This window comes from Nomia melanderi, chromosome 4 (genome assembly GCF_051020985.1).
Source record: "Nomia melanderi isolate GNS246 chromosome 4, iyNomMela1, whole genome shotgun sequence".
Taxonomy (NCBI): domain Eukaryota; kingdom Metazoa; phylum Arthropoda; class Insecta; order Hymenoptera; family Halictidae; genus Nomia; species Nomia melanderi.
In genome coordinates, this window is record NC_135002.1 from 841,417 (window position 1) to 862,041 (window position 20,625).

At 43.1% G+C, this 20,625-nt stretch overlaps 2 protein-coding genes across 6 annotated transcripts; one reads left to right on the forward strand and one right to left on the reverse strand.

Moving 5' to 3' along the window:
• Nucleotides 1–1,136: 1,136 nt before the first annotated feature.
• LOC116434794 (uncharacterized protein CFAP97D2) lies at nt 1,137–3,896 on the reverse strand. 5 transcript variants are annotated; one of them, XM_031993543.2, is made up of 4 exons: nt 3,689–3,896; nt 2,530–2,546; nt 2,182–2,409; nt 1,137–1,806 (listed from the first exon to the last, which is right to left on the reverse strand). In XM_031993543.2, exons 3-4 carry the CDS (start codon nt 2,311–2,313, stop codon nt 1,582–1,584), a joined length of 357 nt encoding a protein of 118 aa, XP_031849403.1. In that variant the 5' UTR covers nt 2,314–2,409; nt 2,530–2,546; nt 3,689–3,896; the 3' UTR covers nt 1,137–1,581. The 5 variants fall into 5 exon arrangements, with proteins under 5 accessions (XP_031849403.1, XP_031849398.1, XP_031849399.1 ...); XM_031993538.2 differs by having other exon boundaries at nt 2,530–2,834; XM_031993539.2 differs by lacking the exon at nt 3,689–3,896 and adding an exon at nt 2,786–3,087 and having other exon boundaries at nt 2,530–2,582.
• A 2,540-nt stretch (nt 3,897–6,436) lies between these two features.
• LOC116434796 (protein big brother) lies at nt 6,437–20,341 on the forward strand. Its single transcript, XM_031993546.2, has 4 exons — nt 6,437–6,797; nt 8,742–8,933; nt 16,764–16,963; nt 17,405–20,341. Exons 1-4 carry the CDS (start codon nt 6,606–6,608, stop codon nt 17,550–17,552), a joined length of 732 nt encoding a protein of 243 aa, XP_031849406.1. The 5' UTR covers nt 6,437–6,605; the 3' UTR covers nt 17,553–20,341.
• Nucleotides 20,342–20,625: the final 284 nt, after the last annotated feature.

Consider the following 20,625-nt stretch of genomic DNA (forward strand, 5'->3'; position numbering starts at 1 on the left):
TTGTGGCTTTTCTCATTTGATGTGAATAGCATACGTGACATCTTCTTCTTTTACGTTTATTAGTTGGACAAATTGGAATCAATTGGTGGTATTTTAAATTTCCAGAAAGTCTGTGAAGTGGGTCATGATGACGATGAGTCGATGTTGTAGGATTTTCAAAATTCTCTTCGGTGTGCGAGTTTTGTATCCAGTATCTTGATGTATGCAAAAGGAAGTCACGAAATACTAGAGTTTTACCACAACTTACATTCATATGTTGATATACTGTAAACGCATTGAACAAGCTGCAGTTAAAAAGATATAGTGTAACTTTTTTAGACCACTTTATTGTCTTTCTGTATATGGGGTAATAGCTAAGATATTGATCAGCCCGATCCACTCCTTTCATATGCTGATCATAATCAAGAATACATCGGGGCTTTTGAATAGATCAGCCAGGTTTCCTACAAATCTTTCCAGTATCAACAATTTCTGCATTGTGAATTGTAGAAATCATTCTTCCAACTCTGTTTTCCATGGTTTGCCACAACTGCAAAAGTATTTGTCTTTGTCGTTTAAACAAAGATTCCGATTTTTTCAATTTTGCATTTTTTAAAAAAGCTGGTAGTCCTCTGTGAGGCCTTATTGTTCCACACATTCGAATTTGTTTCAAAAGTAGTTCTTTTGCGAGTTCAACACTATTATACAGATTATCCATGTAATCTAACCTAACCATACCGGTGCCATTTCTACACGATCGGTATTTTAGACCATAAGCTATGAGGTCCCATAAGATGTCCATGGTCGATGATAGAATACGTCATTTTCGACTGTGGGCACAGGAAAATCTTCGTTACCAACAAATTGTGCATCTTAACTTCCGCATTAAAAAATCCTCTTTGCAAACATTATTTTTAATAAAAGGGATTTATAGGCAACATTTCAGTTCAATCAGATTTGTCAGAATTTGTCAGAATTTGTCAGACTTTTGGCAACACAGTCGGTAAATTTCTGTCGGTATGTAACCGACAGCGCAAGTACTCGTCACAGATGGTAACCAAATAAAAAATTTAACACTTTCTACCGAAGGTATCAAAAAACTCGAAATTTCCACTTAAAACTATTTTTCTAGTTATAATATTTAATATTTTATTCATATTAAAAAACGTGGCTTAAAAAATTTTCTCACATATTTGAGAATGACCTTAACCCTTTGCAGACGAACGTCGACATTCAGATGAAATGTTCATGTTGCAAACGAATGATTTAACCCTTAGCACTCCACGTTGTTTTGTAATCTATCAGCAACTGCAACTAATTTTTATAGTATTCCTAGCGAAAATGGGAATTTCAGGGTAGTTTCTTTAAGATTCATTGAAATATTTGATATTACAACTGGTGCAATATTCGAGCCTACAGAGTTCAAAGGGTTAATTACTCGAATGGCAAGTGATCGGTGTATAGTTTCCTTTTTCTATTGTTTAAGCACTCGATGTGCAATTTAGCTTCGCTCGCAAAGGGTTAGAGCAATATCTTCGTGCTACAATGGTTCGTTATCGTACATCACGCGAGAATCACTGAGAACAAAATGGCAAATCCCGATCAACGAGTCCTGATGCATCGAGATTCGTCCCACTTCAGTCTCTGGCTTTCCACCGTGGGCCGTTTCCGATGCATGATGTCGCGCAGTTTCTTCAAAAGAATGAAATTCTCCCGCAGGATGCGATCCTGCTTTTCTCTTTCCAGTTGCAACCCCTTCGCGTTCGAGACCACGTGTGGCCTGCCTTTCGGAGGATTCACGTCTATCGCGCAAGTTGCTCTCATCACCTGAAGCACAATTATTATTAATACATTAACAAATAAGATCGAATTCTGCGTTGCAATCGTGTCTACCAAAGATGATTAGATTCTCAGATTTAGTTCTAATTAACCATTGCGCTCGAGAGATGACTCAGTCACCACTTGATTCCATAAATCATAACAATCAATCATGATATCAAATTTTATAATTACAGTAATTTATAATTTATAGTAAATTATAGTTTATAGTGAAACTATAAAATTTGATATTGAATATTGTATATGCATCGGTCTGTGAAATAGGATAAAAAAGCTTTGTTTCTCTTGAAGTTAACTTCAAAAACCATCGTGTGTCTAATTAGAGAATGTTAAATATTAATTTCGAGGACTTTCCTTACTTACTTTCATACGATGTCGTTCGTAGGCTTTCTGTTCCCAGGTGCTCGAGCTGGCAGGACTTTTCTTCTCGCAGGACATGGTTGTTCGATCAACGGAACTCCGCCACGAGTGTTTACACGGCGTGCGCGGCACCATTAGCGAGTTTCTTTAGCAACGCGACCGGTCTCTATCGATCTGCTCCTCGTTTGGCGTGTCGTGTTTCGTTAGGCCCGCGACAAGCGTCTGTTTTCACTGGCTCCGTTTCAAACGGAACAGACAAATTGAAAGTTAAGAGAATCGAGTGGAATAATTAAAAATAAAATCGTTTTCAACGCTTGGGCAAACATTCTTCTCATTTTTCAAACTACTTACGAATTTTCTGTGAATTCCTGATTACAATCCTTTACATTAATAGATTGCATTATCTGGTAATATGGTAATCACGTCGATTATTTATAATATTAATGATGAGTGCTGCGATTAAACAGGACAAGCGTCTGCTTTCACTGGTTCCGTTTCAAACGAGACGGACAAATTGAAAGTTAAGAGTCTAATCGGATAGAATAATTTTCAACGTTTGCGCAAACATTTTTCTATTCTTAATTGAAACTCATTTTTCAAACTATACTCTTTAGTAAGTTTCAAGTAAATCCTCGAGTTCCTCCATGATATTGAAACTATAATTAAGAATTTATTGAAATTAAACAGCCCCAGTTTTCGCCCCTTAATGTACAATTCATTGAACATTTCTAGCGAAAACTATCGAGTAGATATATTATATAGTAGATATATAGATATAACGCTGGAATATTCGCCCCACGCGTTTGTTTCGAATTTCCGTCAGCAAAGAAAGTCCCGCGAGAGCGGCGGAGGGGAATCCCTACAAAGAAACGACGACAGTAGTGTCGGAAGCTGCGATTGGCGCGGCCGTTGCACCAATCCTGCTCGATAAGGGGCGGGAATCCCCTGACGAGCGTTTTTCCGGCCTTCGTGAACGAGCGCGCGAAATTAACCCCTTGGCGTACTATTTATTTTCGCTACTGATCTCCAGTAATATTTTACTATCAACAATTCAGAAGAAATGCAAGAAAATTTTCTATTCTATCAGAAGTGGACAGTTCATTTGAAGATAATACATCGATAATAGAAAAATAGTTGTTTGATTTGATCCGTGGGTAATGGAAAATGTTGGTTGTTGTTAAATTAGTGAAATCTTCAGCGCGAGTTTCATTAATTAACACTAGAACTACCAAACATTTAACACTTAGCACTCTAGATGGTTTTGTAATCTATCAGCAACTGGAACTAATTTTTATGGTATATAAGAATTAAGCTCTAAGAATTGAGCAATATTTACGTTAAATTCTATATAAAACGTTCACTTCGTTATTGCAAAAGGGATTAACCCTTGGCACTGGACAATACTTTCCCTATAAATATTCAGTACTCCTTTACGAGGCACGAATGGCATCTCTCTCGACTAATAGAAAGAAAAGTTCTGTACAAATTTGAATTACACTGATTTGAATACCGGTCATTAGATTTTACAGTTGAATAATTCCAGGTTCCCCGGGTTCCGTCGAACGGTGACCGACAGTCACTTCTCGACTGCGAACGGCTAACACTGTTTCCAATGCCGTTGTTGCAACGCCATCGCCGGCGATTCTGTACGCGGCGTATTCAGTTAAGTCGTAAACCGCTCTGCCATAATGTCATAAAAACTACCGCCAGCCATCCCGCTTAACCGAGGAATCGAAATGTCGGAACTGAAAATAAACATAAGCGTCTTACCTCCCGGCCAGGTAAGTGACGGTTGGTCCCCATTTTGTCACCCAATTTCATTACAAAGAGGAGGACAGCATTTGCCCACGACTTCTTTAATACGATCTGCGAGATATCCGTGCCGCCATAACCGAAGGACCGAACCAAAAAGACGCAGGCCGCAATAAACCCGTACTCCAGTCGTAAAAATGGCCAGTGCGGAATGAGCTCCCAGGTTTTCCTGGCTCGGCGAAATGAAATAATATTTAGCTACCTGCGGCAGAGGGGAACCCCTATTTCCCTTTATTTGGAAGTACTTCAACACTCCCGGATCCTCTGCAAACAAACCATTTAGTGCATCATTCTGTGACTTCGCTGGATGTCGACCTAGCCGAAATGCTATCCGTTTTTGGAGTTACATTTGCTTCTGTGGAAGACAGTTCTGGTTGTGTGAGAGGTCATAGTTACTCGCATGAGGCGAGCTAACGTGTGGCTCAAAATGAGGGCCCGATAGCAATGGCGTCTTTGTTCCTGGCCGAGCCGACCGCCGTGCACTTTGAGCTTCTTCTGTTTACCCTGCAACATTGCAAGCTCGGTTCAAGTAATTGTAGTTACCGTAGGAAGAAAGAAGAATTAATGTGCTAGGAAGAAAGCACGCACACGGTTATTAACCATTAGCTCCCGCCTTCTAACGTACCCAAGCTAAATGCAGGGTAAACAATTGTAAAGCTATAATGGCGTCGGCAGGTAAGAGACGCTTGCAACCGCAATATTTTGGAACCAGGGGGAATTAATGTCGGAAACCGTGCCTGCTAAACAACGTTTATTATATATAAGTAGAGACGTAATGATTACCAGTTAGTAATCAACATATCCATTCTTGCGGATATTCACCAATCTCTTGAAGTTTCGAACATTCGCACGAACCTCTTGCAATATTAAAACACATTCCTTCGTATAATGACTGTACAGTATCTATATACGTAGGAAATAATTAACGCTTTATTAATATAATGAACGATATACGACGAAGCGCAGATCGCCGAAAACAGAAGACACCGATACGCTTGATGTTTACTGTTTGCTAATTGTCTAACTTGCGACCTATGTCGTTTATACAGGAACCACACGTTCGGAGTCACTACCCTTCAGGTCGTACGTTGCTCGTTATTATTGTTTATCGCTCGTTCACCTCAAAGACGAACGGCCGACGACCCGCTCTAAAAACAATTTCTCGCAAGGCCGATCGCGCTCGGCTTTCTAATGTACCACATAATGATCAATTTCTGAAATTTTCAAAATATAAGTTTGAACCTCCAAAACATCCCTAAAACCCTTATAGTATCAAAAAGCATTCTGTTCATCCGATCTTCCCCGGTATTGCCATTTTCCCCATTTCCCCGACATCGTGTATAGGCATGAATGACGGGCGACGCAAGGGATCGTCGATCTTAATCGCGAGATCCTCAACAACAATCCTCTCAAATGGATGAGCCCTCGCCGCTCGAGGTAGGGGGTGAAACGGAAAGAGAGCGGGACGAGACGATGAAGATCTCCTCGCTCGAGGGGGAACACGCTGTTACAACGCGAGCGGAGGACCGGCTCGAAAACAGGCACCCCCTGACACGTATATCGGATACGCCGGCCAATCCCCGTACTCGATGATCTGATACACTGTATTACATTATCCTCGTGCCGCTCCGAGCCACTCGACGCCTCGCCCATCCCTTTCATCATCCCTGGAATCCGCTGTCTGCCCTCCGCGCAGCCGATCTCTTTGCTACCAGCTGACTAGGGTATCTTCTTTTCAGATTACTTTTTAGGCACAGGATTAACCCTCTGCACTCGAGAAATTTGTCAGTAGAAATACTCAATTTATTTTTATGAGATATAGGTGACGTTTTTTTCAACTAACTTAACGAGGAATCTATTCAATCTTGTCTATTTTCCCTGCAGCCCAGCTTCACCAGTTCGCCTCATTTTCGGTCGATTGTCTTTTAACAACGGGACTATCAGATTTTGAGTTGCAATCTTCTTTCAATTTACTTGTACAGTAAAAACCAGTCCATAATTTCCTTATTCCATACTACTTATACATTCGATCTGTGATTTAGCAGAATCTACAGGTTTCGTATAGTTTAGAGAACCTTCGTCCTAAGGGTTAAAACCCGAAGAATCCGAATTCGACGCCAATGCTCCGATCGCGCCGCCCACTTTCTCCTGCACCTCCGGCCAATCGCATCCAGGATGTCACTACTGTTTCATCCACCGGTACTCCATAAGTAGCATAGTTGCCCTGTAAGTTCTTAGTCTGCAAGTGATATCTACAACTATCAGCAACAGCATCCCCAGAATCCTCCACTGTCGCAGCGAATACAATTCCGCGCGGCGGTGAATAGAATTCAATTCCACTACTCTATCGAACGGGCAGCGAGTCCCCTAACGGCTCCCCCAACCGGTCGCGCTGGTCGTGGCGGAGGCTACCAATGGGAGGTGCCATGGGCGTACCCTAATTCGGGATCCAGCCGCCTTCCGTGTTCTGAGTCCTTTAGTTCTGACTGGAACGCCGAACGGCACTGTCCACTGTGCGCGGTTCTGTGCTCGTCGCCGGTGCCTTTGATCCTTGTTCGGGATACCGCTCGGAGATACTTCCCTCGCAAGTGCTCGTATCGCTGGACAGTCTTAAGATGATGCACACCATGAGTGAACACGCCGGAGGAGCTGCCGGGCTGGGTGTCAGCGTGCTGCCCTTCGACGGCATGGGCCTGTACGAGCAGAGGCGACCCAGGCTGATCTTCAAGGTGCCCCGGGTCGTACTGGATCAGAAGGGGAAGTTTGAGACGGACGAGTTGTTCAGGAGACTTAGCAGAGAGAGCGAGGCAAGTCTGACATTTTAGCTCGCGACCGGTACCAGTCTGTAGTTTTGCTCAGTGACGGGGTGGATGAAAGGGTTGCATGATTTAGGCTGTTTCAGCTTTGTCTTCGTACTATGAGTTAAGGTTCATTTGGAGCTTAGGTTGCGTTAAGGTTTGAGGAGTATACACGTCATCTTAAAACTCTTAATGGTGCTAAATTTTTCAACGATGGATTATTTATTTTTTGAAACTAAATTCCACACTTAACTGGTTAAGTTAAGTTACGGTTTGACGGAGATTTAAGTTTGACAGGTTGCGGTGGAGAATTTTATTGGGTTCTTTGAACTTGGGGGTTGTTACTTCGATTTGTTGGTGAACCGTAAGAGTTGGTCCTTATGGTTTTATATAGGATTTAGATCATAGGATTAGAGTTTACTCGCGTTCAGTGAAACATGGACCACATATGGTACATGCGAATCTCTGTAGGAAAATAATTTTGGGACACATGATAACGGAATATCAAAATATATCAAAATGAACGAAAACGTTGATATTCCTTGAATATTCTTGGATTGTCTCGGATATTTCGGTTATATTTTGTTTTGTATTGATTTTTTTAATATGATACTAAGTTGTCAGGTTAATGTTCTTTATTTATTATATTTATTTAGATATTATACGGAAATTTCCGTGGCACGGAACGTGTTAAGCGATCAAGTGAATCCGTGAACCTTCGGTTTTATCGGTGAAAGTGTGAATTTGTCAGTGGTCCTACATCCATTGCTGCGTTTTATAGTCAATTCCATATTGTCGCGATAATGTCGAGTACACCGGGACCTAACGATGCGTTCGCAAGTGAAAATTCCGACACCATTGAGATTCTTCTCGCTTTCTAGCGTCGAAGATTTTCCGCGAAGAATCGCAGGTTCATTTACATTCTTCAAATGTGAATGTTCAATGTAGATGAACGGAAACGTAGTGATCTTGTCCTGTCGTGCTCAGTCACAAGTGATTTTGGCACGATCCTCGAGAAGTTAATCCTTTGCAGACGAAAATTGAAATCTACGAAACCTTCGGTGACCACACTTCAGTGTTAAATAATGTTTAGAGTGTCCTCCGGTTAAATACGACAATGACAGCGAAGATTGTGTGCTACTGGGTTACTCTCTAAAAGACGGTTAACTTTTGCTTATATAACAGCTTTCAATTCTGCAATAGTATCGAAATTCCTTATTGTTACGTGAACAGGTGAAACTGTGAACTAGTTATTCCCATTCATCGATTACATTCAGCTATGAAACTCCTCTCGATGGAAGCTTCTTAACGAGATGATTTACTGCATTTCAAAATTGCGCAATACGATCAGTGTTCAAAGAGCACGGAATAAACTCACGAGAAAGAATGAAAATCGACGTTATTCCACATTTCCATATGCATTCCGATTAAAGGAAACTCGGGTTTCCCGACGCTTACGAAACGATCACCGGTTCCGCTTATCCCGGCCACTACGTCCATTCCGGCAATCATCATTCGTTTATTCGTTCTTTTCACTGTTATTACATGCCTCGCCTGATGTGTTGACGCGTCGATTAGCTATAAGGAAAACGTATTGGCGATCGGATTTCTCAATGTGTCATCGATACGGGCGGCGGCGGAGTTAACAGGTTGACTCACTGCGATCGCAGTGTATTCTTCTCGTATTAGAAACTTCAGAAATCAGTCTTAGAACTGAAGAAATTCATTAACTAACCCACTGCTATATTACGAGCATGAAATATTCGAAGGGACAATGTCAGTGGCCCAGCTAACTGAAAATGCCTCTGTCAACCTGTTAAATCGGCTTAAGCATGTTCTTTCAATTTGAACTGCATCTTCTCAAATTTTAGTATGTTCCGTTCGTCGAGATGCAGTTTGTAGAAAGATGAATGAGAAACGGTGAGAAACATCGGCGAAATTTGATTTTTCCAGGTCAGATACACCGGATTCCGGGACAGGCCAGTCGAAGAACGTCGCGTGCGCTTCCAAAATGGCTGCCGAGAGGGCCACACGGAGATCGCGTTCGCGGCGACCGGAACGAACCTCCAGCTCGTTTTTGGCAGTGCATCCGGAAATTACGCAGTCGAGATCAGCGACTGTGATTTTGAGAAGGATTGCGGCAAGGTAAGCTTCGTTTTGACAATCAATGGACAGAAGAGAAAGCATTCTTCTCGTTCAGAGTGCTTAAAAAAATGGATTCCTATTGGTTCCGCCCTCAAAATTGGCATATAACAATTTTTAACAATAACATAGATAATCTGTAACTCTTCGCACTTCAAAAGTGTTTCAAGTGTGTTGTGTAGAAATATTCAAAGTTCTCCGAATGAAACGGACGATTTTTGAGAGCAACTGAATATTACACGCTGAATTTGATAATTTGTGTGCGTCGAATCGACTGGGAGTGGGCATTGGAGTGTAAAAGGTTAATCGAGGTAAGTAGGGCAGGCCGACGAACGGATGCCTTCGATAGTAGAGATCAGATTAATTAACTGTTAATGAAGAGAAACGTAATATCGTTAACACATTAACTGCCACGAAAATCTTGAGCCTCCTGCATAACTGTTCTTTCCTAACGAAGATAAATAGGACGAATGATTAATTATCTGCATAATCCTTATATCACGCTATTTGCTTAATAACGATACTAATTATTAATGTTCGGTGAAAAAGGACGATCTGGAAGGTTTAGTTCGAGCTCGAAGTCGACGGGAAACCTTTCGAAAGCGAGACATCGAACGAATCGATTGGTAGCCGCCTATCGAAACCGTGTCGGCAGCAAAGTGTCCGTGATTGTTGCTCTAATTGGCCGATTGCGTGCTGACAAATGGCGTATCGCTGAACGGGACGTCTAGTTTTCGTGTCCTTGGGATCGTGTGTCCCGGGACGCGTCGTTGTCGCCCCACGGACAATTTAGTATCAGTTTCTGTCTGCCGGACAATGGTGTCAGCGTATCGGTGTTCCCCACGCAACGAGAAACGCGTCCGGTCCCAAATTTTTCGGTCCGCAGGGGGCTCGCTCGAACATCCGGCCCATAATCGCGACAAGCTTCTCCGGGAGACTCTTGAAACCTGGCAACCATTAAGTAATCATCAGTGGAACTATCGGACTGCTCGGAATCATCGATATCGAGTTTCTTTTGTTACGTTCGTTGGAAATTTATATGTACCATTAATCTTCTGGGAGATTTTAACACTAGAACCACTAAATAGTTCAAATTGATCCATTCCTAAATTCTATCCTAACTATTAAAAAGATAACGAATGCTTCTCTGCGAAATTACTAAAGAAATTGGTTAATACGCAAATTGAATCGTCAATCAGAATCTCGATAAGAAGAATTTAAGAGAAATTTGAAGTTGCCAGTGTGTCTCGGTAGTTCTAGTGTCGAATAATTAAAATTATTTATACTCCCGTGAAATGTAAGAGTATTAGGGACTTTGCAATGCGATTGCAGAAACAGATTGCTTAATGTAAATGTTAAGAAAACGAATTTTAGTAGAGTTTCGTGGATGTTTCTACTCGATGTGTTTATTTGGAACGTGTAGCGTCGCGGAAAATCATTCTTCGAGTCTTGCGGAGGGACATATTCTTGTACGCCGACGCCGACGGAGGGGCGACAGTATGGCGATCGATAACTGCGTCGGGAATCCGCCATTTTCTAGCCGGTGCGTGCGGTTTCGCGAGCATTAGTCCAACGATTGCGCACGAGGATTTTCAGATATTCGAATATTCAACGATCCCAACTCTTCATTTGCTTCCCTCGAGTAAACGACTGAATAACATCGCGTTCCCAATATTTATTAAAACAACTATTATATGCAACGCGACCCGAGATGCTCTCTTTAATTGAGGACACAACTACAGTTTGAAATCCAACTGTACGCGATGATCGAAGTCCCTTCTGGTGAATAATGATTACCGAAGCAAGTTGCATCGAGTGTTTACGAAACACGTCGAGACTTCGAATTAGAATCGCGTGACTTTCTCGGCTCGGGGAATTCATTCGGCCCATTAGCAGCTACTACAACCAATTAGCGCTTTTCCAAATCCGTCAAGCGGGTCGAGGCGACCCGTTGCCAGATGTCCGAAGACTTTACCAGTCACTCGACGCCTAATGGCTCATAAATCTCGACCAGCGTCCCTCTTCGGGTCCTCCGAACGGAAGGATCCTTTGGGAAGGATCCTGAAACGGTTTCGGACCCGAACAAGTCGAAACGACCGTTTCACTTTTGTACGTCCCGACGTCGGGCGAACAATTCCAAGGGAAACCCACAGTCTCGCGATTTCCTGTTCATTTGCGCTCGGAGGCGACCGTTCGGTCTAAGCGGAATTACCGTTCAATTTTATTAAACTTTGTACGAGGTATCAGTCTATGGAACGTAGAATAGAAGGCACATAGTGTCCACACAAAAGATAATCGAGACCTTAATCGTACGTGTTTTTCTAACGAATCATACCACGATGTGACTTTCAGTCACTTATGAGATTAAAAGGAATGATTAACCCTTTCAAAAGATGAAGCTGAATTATATATCAATTACTTACTTAATAGAAAAAAAGGAAACTACGTGCCGATCTCTCGCTGTTTCGCTAATTAAATCATTTGTTCGCGACTTACTCTTCCAAATATGAGAATTTCGTCTCGCCGAAATGTCGACATTCGTCCGCAAAGGGTTAAAATGTTATTGTTTTTGTTTATAGGGCCCAAATTTTCAAAGCTCGAGAAAAACTGTTGCAAATGCAATATGAAAGAATCAAAAAATTTAAGTATATTTTCAACGGAATAATTGCTCCATTCGGTTTCGTTCTCGCGAAACACTCTGTATGAAGGCCAGCTCGACACAACAGCTTATTCTTCGGAATCTTGATCAATCCCCGATTCCCTTCCTCGCATTCGCAAAGACTGCAGGAGCATTTGCAATGGTACAGCAGCTATTAAACCGATCGATGACATCTAGATTGGTCCCGGTGCCTATCGGGGAGCCAGAGGGCGGCCGGCCGCGCGCGACTCATTATTTCCCAGCTCGAAAACGAGGAGACGCGAAACTGCTGGAACGGCCCGGTTGTTTACACGGCGACCCGCGGCTACCGTTTTGTTTTAAACGACAATGAGCAGCGGAGGGAAAGAGGCGGCAATAAAGAGCGACGCGCGGCAGCACGTGTCCGCGGCCATTGTCTGCGCGGCCGTTCCCCGCGGAGAGGAAATAATTAAGGGCAGAGAGATCTCGCGATCGAGATAGAAGTCGATAAAGAGCCGGCTAAATGAAAAGGGTGAACGCTCCGAGCTCCTGGCGCAAACCCGCCGCGATCTTATCGGGGCACTAGCTCGTTCGCGCTCGCTTCGCGCGCCCTTTCTCGGTCGACCGTTCGCTTGAACCTTCGTTGCGCCTTTCGGATTCTTCGCTCTTGTCACGTGGACGGTTTGAGGAATTAACTCGATATTCCACGAGTCTTGAGTTTTTCGAACGATAAGAGATTCTTAGGAGGTTCGGAAATATACGACGAAGGATATGATTCGCTTATCCTGTAGAATTCTGTTACAATTATAGGTTCCGTGGAATGAATATGTCTTGCAATGAAGTAAACACTTTATTCACAATCTAGTTCACGACTAAATTCTTTCTTGAAGAAAAAAAACGAAAGAAATACAACGTTCGAGCGTTAATACCGCCGGGAGATACTCACGTTTCAGAACGTAAATTTTCCTTGACTTAGGTCAGGATGATTTACAACTCGGCCAGGTTGTTCGGTAGCCCTTCCAACCGGCCGAACGCAATTCCCTAGAATCGCTCTGGTTCCTCGAACCATCTCCAACCCTTCGAATCGTAAAATTCGAGTTGGAATAACTGCAAAAACCGCTTGCACCTTTAACCCCTGCGTTTCGCCACCAAAACGCCTGGCCATAATTCTTCATACTTCTCTATTCTAATTATCTTGAACTGATAAATTACACTTTATTTAGTTAAACATTTCAATAGAGAAATACTCCAAACAACAGTACCATTCAAACACCGTCGAGTTACCTCGTCTTCGCAGTCAAAGCTCGAAGCACCAAAACCGAGTCTCGACTCATGAATAGAAGTCAAACATAAATCACAGGGAAAAAACGGCCGATTTAAAGAATCCGGACGAAAAGTAGACAAAAGGACGTTCCGCTGACCATGTGCTAACTCGTTGACGAATGTCCCGGGCATTGTGCTGGTCGTTAGTGGACCGGAGGCAGCAAAAAGGCGCAGCGGCTCGGCTACGCCTACCGAAAAACAAAAGCGTCCGTCGAAATAGCCGGTCCTCCCTCCCCCCGGGGACAATTCCCGCGTTTTTTCTCTTGCCCTGTTTCTTGTTCTCGTGCCTTTCCAACCCTTTCCCGATTTTTCATCCCCTTTCGTTCCAGCAGGCAGCCCGGCTCGTTGCGTCTCCGTCGCGCTCCCCCCGCGCTCCCCCCGCGCGACGCTCCCGCCGCGAGCCGACATGCAAATGGCGAAAGGGTTGAGGACACGCGTTACAGTTTAAATATCGCCGGCTATTATGCACCCAGCGCGTAATGGGTCACGCCCCATCGCGGCGCGAACAGAAAAGGTGCGAAATGGATTCTCCGACGTTGTTTGTCTCTCCGCGCCCGGTCCGCGTGGGAACGAGAGAAACGGCGCCGAGCCGCTGTCAACGGTTCGGCTCCTTATTTGTTTCTCTCCGCTTTTTTTCCGGGCTTTTTTCCGTCGTGTCGCGATCCCGTTAATGACGAGGCCGCCGCGATTTGCATCGCGACGAAGGGTTGAACGCTTGTTTTCTGGCTGTTAGGGCGCTCGGTTCCGCTTCGCTCCTGCGAGTCCAACGTGTTCGTTGGAAGACAGTTCGTTGACAGTGTTACTTGTACATTCAAATCACGGGGTCAAAGGTTTCGGCTCCTCTATCCTGCATTTTTCTCCACTTTCATTCTCTCAATCACCACTTGACTCGATACAACAAAACTACAATTGAATGTTGAACGTTGAATTCGAAGCTCCGAATTTTATGTTTCGAAATCGAATGTCGTACATACTCGGAACGGTACAGTTAGCCGCGTACCTCGAACGAGATTGTTCTTTGAAACGCGTGTTACGAATTCCCCGTAAGACGGATAACGGAAATTCGCTTACATCAGCCTGAGATCGGACTTGGAAATGCAAATGAGTACGTGGGTCGAGCGCATCCTTCGAGGAACGTTGTTCAACGGACTTTCCCACCGACGCGTCACGGGTTTTACGATTCGTGAGACGGTTTCGTACGTCAGGCATCGGTATTGTATGTCAGAATCAATTGTCGGCGATGGCTGACGTCATCTCGTTCCGTTTATCATTAGCGTCATGCCGTTCGAACGTTCGTCGAACCTCTTCATTTATTTTCTAACAGTTCCTTTTGTCGTTGAAAATTGTTTTCAAGTGTTTTCGACGAAACAGATACCTGTGATTTTGTTTGATAAACGTTATGATTCCGAATAATTTTAAGTCGTTTCGGTAGAAATGACAGAAAAAGAAACATTTCACCAGTTTAAACGCGATGATTTGGAATAAACGAAGCTTTACGAATGCACTCGGGATCCCGGAAACGAAAGATTGCTCGAAATCGAACGGAGTCGTTGCGAATACGAGGAAAGAGGAGAAAAATGCAGGAAAGAGGAGCCGAAACCTTTGACCCCGTCGAATGGAGCGCGTCGATCGTTACAAACATCGAAATTACAGGCGAGTCGACCGGCGGAAACATAGGAGTCTCGTTTCCCGTCGCGAAGGAACGAAAAAAGTCGACGGAAAAGTCATCGTTACGAGTCTCGGGGCTTTTCAGCAGCTTTTTTTCCTCGTTCCCGTCGAGGCTTACAGCTGGTTGTCGACAATGCGACGGCGCAGCGTGCGACGCTTTGTGCAATCATAATCGAGCCGCGGGAATCGGCCGCGTGTAATTGGAACATTCGATCGACCGATAATCGACCGACGCCGAATTTTCCGGAGTCGTCGCTTTTCACAAGGGACTCGAGGAACTTCTCGGATGAATCCCGAGTCAGAATTACTCCGGGCAAGGAGGGAAAACGGAGCGCAGTCGAAAACGAATAGGAAGCGACCGACAGGTTTTCCTCGAGCGAGCAATTTCGGAGCGGGGCGACCGGAAACGGGGCCATTCGTCAGGAAATAAAATTACCCCGTTCGGCCGGGACGAGATAATTGCCCGTCTCCAGGTTTTTTCGGGTCCGTCGGCTGGTCCCTTCCCGACCTTTCGCGTTTCGGGTGAATTGTTCACCAGCTACCACCCATAAAAGCGGACCGCGTTTTTCGATATTCTTCACTCCATTGCTTTCACTTTTCTTCTATGTTCCTAAGATTTGTAAATCCTAGAGATTTACGAGACTATTGATGCATCATACAAAGCTCAATATTATATAGAAGACTTTATAATTTTGCAGATCAAATCAAATCTATTTGAATCATTTCTCGAAGAAGCATTCGCATGCTTTCAATTATTGTGAATGAATAAACGAGGAATCAGTTATTTTGACTGATAGCTTCAGTGTTGATTATCTTTGCTTCTAATTCGAATTATTTAATACATTCTACACATTAAAACCCGATTTCCTCGATTGTCCTCAACGGGGAAGGTTCGCCGTGCACCGGCTCGCAATTTCATCTTTCCCCGAAGCTTGTAGCGTCCAATCTGCGTAATCGTTCTCTGGAAATAAGAAACGCGCCGCGGAGAGGGGCGGCCGGTGCGCCAGGAACATGATTGAAACCTGAACACGGGTTTGCGAGCCTTAATAGACCCCTCCCACGACGCGTCCGCGATGTACAGGGTGCTTCAAGAAACGTGAAACATTGTTCCTTTTTTCTTTGTCTCGACAACCAAGATAATGTGCAATCAATTTTTCATTACCGTCAAACACGGTGATTATAAAGGCTTCGGCGAGAGGAACGTGTTCTACGTTCCTCTTTATTTCAACACTAAAAATACCGAGCAGTCGAATCGAATTTTTAAAGTTCCTCTGCAGAAACTTGAAGAGTGCATCTGTCGAGACTAATTGATTTATCATTCAGTTCGCGTATTGATAAATCGACTTCTTTAATAATTTCTTAGAGAAGAATTTTACTTTAATAATTGCAAAAGAATGAGTGAAGAATCAGGAATGGGTCATTTTGATTCGTTTATAGTTTTAGTGGTAACTTCAACCCTTTGCGGAGGAGAATTTAAACTTTTCGAAAACTTTTTCATAAAGAAGCTGAGTTACGCAAGTAATAATAAAACACTAGCTCTCGTCATTCGAATAATTCAATTACTCGTTGCAGTTCTCGAATTTAGATGTCAAACCTCGGAATCTCAATTATGACGACATTCGACCGCGAAGGGTTGATTGCTGCAGCCTTGAGTGACGTTGACTCTTTCGAGGCTGCGAATCTTGCGAGATAATGAAAAATTACGTAACACGTATCACGAAGTATAACATCAATTGATGAATTCTGTAATATAATTCCTGATGAACCTCCAGTTGTGAGTGAGATGAAACGTGTAGAAACCTGTAGATTCACGATGTGGTCGTGACGTGTACTTTTGAAACACCCTGTACAAGCTGGGGCTCGGCGGAAACGGTGCGATCATCGTGATCATCAAACGCCGCTCGTTGCTCTCGCTCGTTTCAAATTGCTCTGCCCGATCGTGCGTTTCTTCTGGAAAAAGAACGAGAAGACTCGAAGCGATCGAATAATCTCGCGCGTTCTGTCGTAGTCCGAGATCATCGAGATTAGATGATAATCGATTGATCTATTCGCTGCCGGGAAATGAGTAAAATTGTAGGTTGCTTAATCAACTGTTCGAGAATAATTGAAATAGCAGAAATTAATGTATCGAGTGAAATTTTGCTCTGGATGGCGAACATTAAATGAATAGAAATAATTAGTTGCTCGATAGAGCTGTTTCTTAACGGAAATGAAAATATGTGTAGGTCCACCTGAGATCACAGTTGATAATGAACGGTGTGTGCGTGATATGGCGGGGCTGGCTCGACCTGGAGAGGCTGGACGGTGTCGGTTGCCTGGAGTTCGATGAGAAACGCGCTGCCGAAGAAGACGCGATCCTCCGTGACCAAGTGGAACGTTACAGCCAGCGTCAACGCGACCTCGACGAGAAACAGAGAGCGTACAGGTAAGTTGAGACCGTGTTTTTATAGCTGAAATTGAAAAGTCTTATCAAATAATCGTTATTTATTGAAAGAGTTCCAAAATGAGTTATCTGTCACTTGTGATCGCCGTTTGCACCGGAAGTCTACGTTTCCTTAATTACTTTGTTTTGAGAAGTTTTCTATGAGCTTTGTGGTTAATGTCCTCAACTTCAGTAATAAACAATTTAGAATGATAACAGATTTCAGTGATAAACGGATAGCAATAATGAGCAAGTTTTTATTATAAGTCATAGTTGATGGCGACCGAAATTCTGCGATAATTATTTTCTTCAAAGACAATTCTGCAACAACTATGTTCTTCAAAGACATTTGTACGATAACTATTTCCTTCAGAGACAATTCTGCAACACCATTTTCTTCAAAGTCATTTCTGCAATAATGGTTGTTTTCGGTGGTGCTTACAGGAGCAGTGCGCCCCACCTAAATTACCATCACCATCACCACCACGGTCATCACGTGAGCGGTGCCGGCACCGGCGCCGGAAGCGGGATCGAGCCACATTTGACGCACCGACAGGACCCCGAGATGGAAGTGCGGCTGAGAGCCTACTGAGGCACCGAGAAATCATCCAGCAAGACCTCGTGAGTCTCTAGGGATCAAAAACACTTGCTATTCGAAGCTCGTAGAGCTGACGGCAATATTTCGGGCGCGTCGTCTCATAGGGAACACCGTGGCAAGGATGGGGAAGAATCATCGGATGCCGATGAAAGATTTCGATCGTTCGGTATGTGATCCTAACTGATTTTCAGGTCTTAGACGATCGAATTTCGGAAGATTAAAGCTTTAAAATGGATTCTGAGTAGATTCGAAGATCCTACGAGGTTTCTTCGGTTACTTTCTTCGAGCACTTTCTCCGTTTCTTGCCAAGGTGTTGGAAAATAGGTGTATCGTTAGGTGTAAGGTGTAAGCCAGTTCCGTTGTAAAGTAAAATTTCTGTTCAGTCAGTGACGATTAACATGTGACGCTTAATACAAATCACTCGAATCACTTTCTATAATCGTTAATCGGGGTAATGTGTTGATACTGTACGTTTCGAGTTGATTTACCGGCGTTGATATGATTACACGCGTAACTTACGTATAAACGGTATATTCGAAATAACGTTGATCGCGGCGCGTAATTAATGATTGCAGAAAGTAATCGCGGTCGAATTAACAGTTGCATATTAATTGTTGTCAATCGGATCGCCAGCTCCGACGAAAATTTTACTTTCCCTCGCGAGGCGACTGTGAAACGTCGGATTCAAGATGGCGGACCGCCCGTTCGCGGGTCATCATCGCAGCGAATTCCCGTCTTTCCAAAAGAGATACGGTAGTCACAGCTGGGAGATCGCTTGATATCTATCAACAGTGAATCGATGTTCGAAGATAGAAATTGGAAAGTAAAATCGATACATTTAACTAACGAATGAGAATTCTTCGAGTGACCGTCGAGTAGTCATCGAGTGATCTCCTAAGGTATGCCACGGACAAGCTGGTTTCCGGTTTACATATCAAACCATTACGATCGGTGCGGAAGAACAAAATGGCGTCGATGAGTCCAGATATTCAGAATCTTTTAATATTCTCGCGTGAGTAACGCTAATTATTTTACTAACTCTCATTCGGATCGAACGAACTTTATCTTAGCGATTTCATTGAAAGTCCAACTTCTGTCCGTACCGTTCGTATCTTTCGTTGAATCGAGGATATACAGGGTGTAACGGGCGACTGGGGTTAACATTTTATATATGTTTTGGAATAATGATGTTCCGTGTTTTAACCACTTGCGGTGTAAAGAAATTCACGCGTGCCAGAATAGTCAACTGTAACAAAACGCATCAACTGCCGATGAAATTACGCACGTATAAATACTAAATTCTTTTATTAACACATTGAACGCAGCACGATTTCGCAGAGGAAAACACACAGAATGGAAAAATCATTTGATCGAATTGCATTACTATTCCACGTTCATCTAGCTGAACGTCACTGCATTATGCAGCATCACTTACAATGTAGAAATGCTTTCATATAATTGTCGTTTCATTGAGTGAACTATAGCACAACATGGCATTCAACGTGTTAATAATCTTGCATATTATATTTCTCAAATCAATTCGGAAAATTGACATTTCTGTGACAGTTGCCTGTCGACGTGTACAACACGCCGACGTTCCTGTAGCAGAAGCACCTCGACGTGGCGCGTCTTTCCACCGGAAGTGGTTAAATTTCATGCGAAATTCTTCTTTATCCGTTCGATTTCGTTCGTGCGGCAGCACCCTGTGCAATATAATTGCTGGTGGCGAGAAAACGATGGTCAGGTCGTTAAATTGATTGCCAGCGTACCCGATACGGCGAACAACGGGGACGCTCGTGATCAGTTTTCGACGGACCACCCTGTATATAGAAAAGATAAGCTGGCAGTATTCATCCGTGTATCAACACTGCGAGTATCATTGTATGTATTCCATCCTCAGAGAACAATGCGCACGGGATTACATAGGATTAGCGGATCCTCTTAATCCACCGGTTAATTTTTCGGGAAAGCATTCTCTCTTACGAAACAATCGAGCAGGCAAAAAACTTAACGGAAATGCAAATACCAAGGAGAACGATGCTTCGAGTCGACGTGGAGATAATTACTTTGCGAGTTTTCCTTTGAAATCATAAATTTTTCGAAAATCCTTCCCTTTAAAATTAATCACGCAGGCAAACAAACTTAACGAAAATTTGAATAGTCGACGCGAAGATAATTACTTTACGGTTTTCCTGCTGAAACCATAAATTTTTTGAGAAACCGTTTCCTTTTTAAAATAATCACGCAGGCAAATAAATTTAACGAAAATATGAATACCGTGGAGGATGCTTCAAGTCGACGTGAAAATAATTAATTTAATTAAATTTTTCGAATTTTCAACCGTGGAATGCAATTACATGGCATTTCGAGCTCTACAAAGGTTTAGGTACAATATATTGTATAATATACATATCCATTTTCTAATTTCATTGCATTTTGGAGAATGAAATATTTGAAAATCGGGAAGCTTCTTTGTTGCAAATAGACGCGAGCTGCATTCTGAAGGCGACGAATCAGATTTTACGGTTACAAGAACGCGAGTGAATAACAACGACGCGAGATCCACGTTTTTATTGAATTGTACATATGTGTAAAGACAATTTAGGTTAATTTATTGCAGTGTCGACCGCTTTCTTTCTCGGATCGCGGGACTGATGTGAATCACCGACCGGGGAATGCCTGGCGAGTGATGAGTCCGAGCGCGGGGAAACCCGCGTCCGATCGTTGACGCTTCGATTGTAAAAAGCTGTTTATCGATTAAATGTGACTTTCGTGGAAAACGACACGATGCATTTGTTATTGCGAGGATGCCCTCGAATGTCCTTCGACGATTCGACGAATCGTCGAGTGTCTTCCTTTTACAGGTACGAGGTGTGCCGCAGTCAGCACGAATGTTAAGTGAAAAGGGAAACAAGTTCAAACCCACAAACCCACAAATTCACTAATTTACTAATTCACTAATATACAAATTTACAAACTTTCAAACTTTCAAACTTTCAAACTTTCAAACTTTCAAACTTTCAAACTTTCAAACTTTCAAACTTTCAAATTTTTAAATTTTCAAATA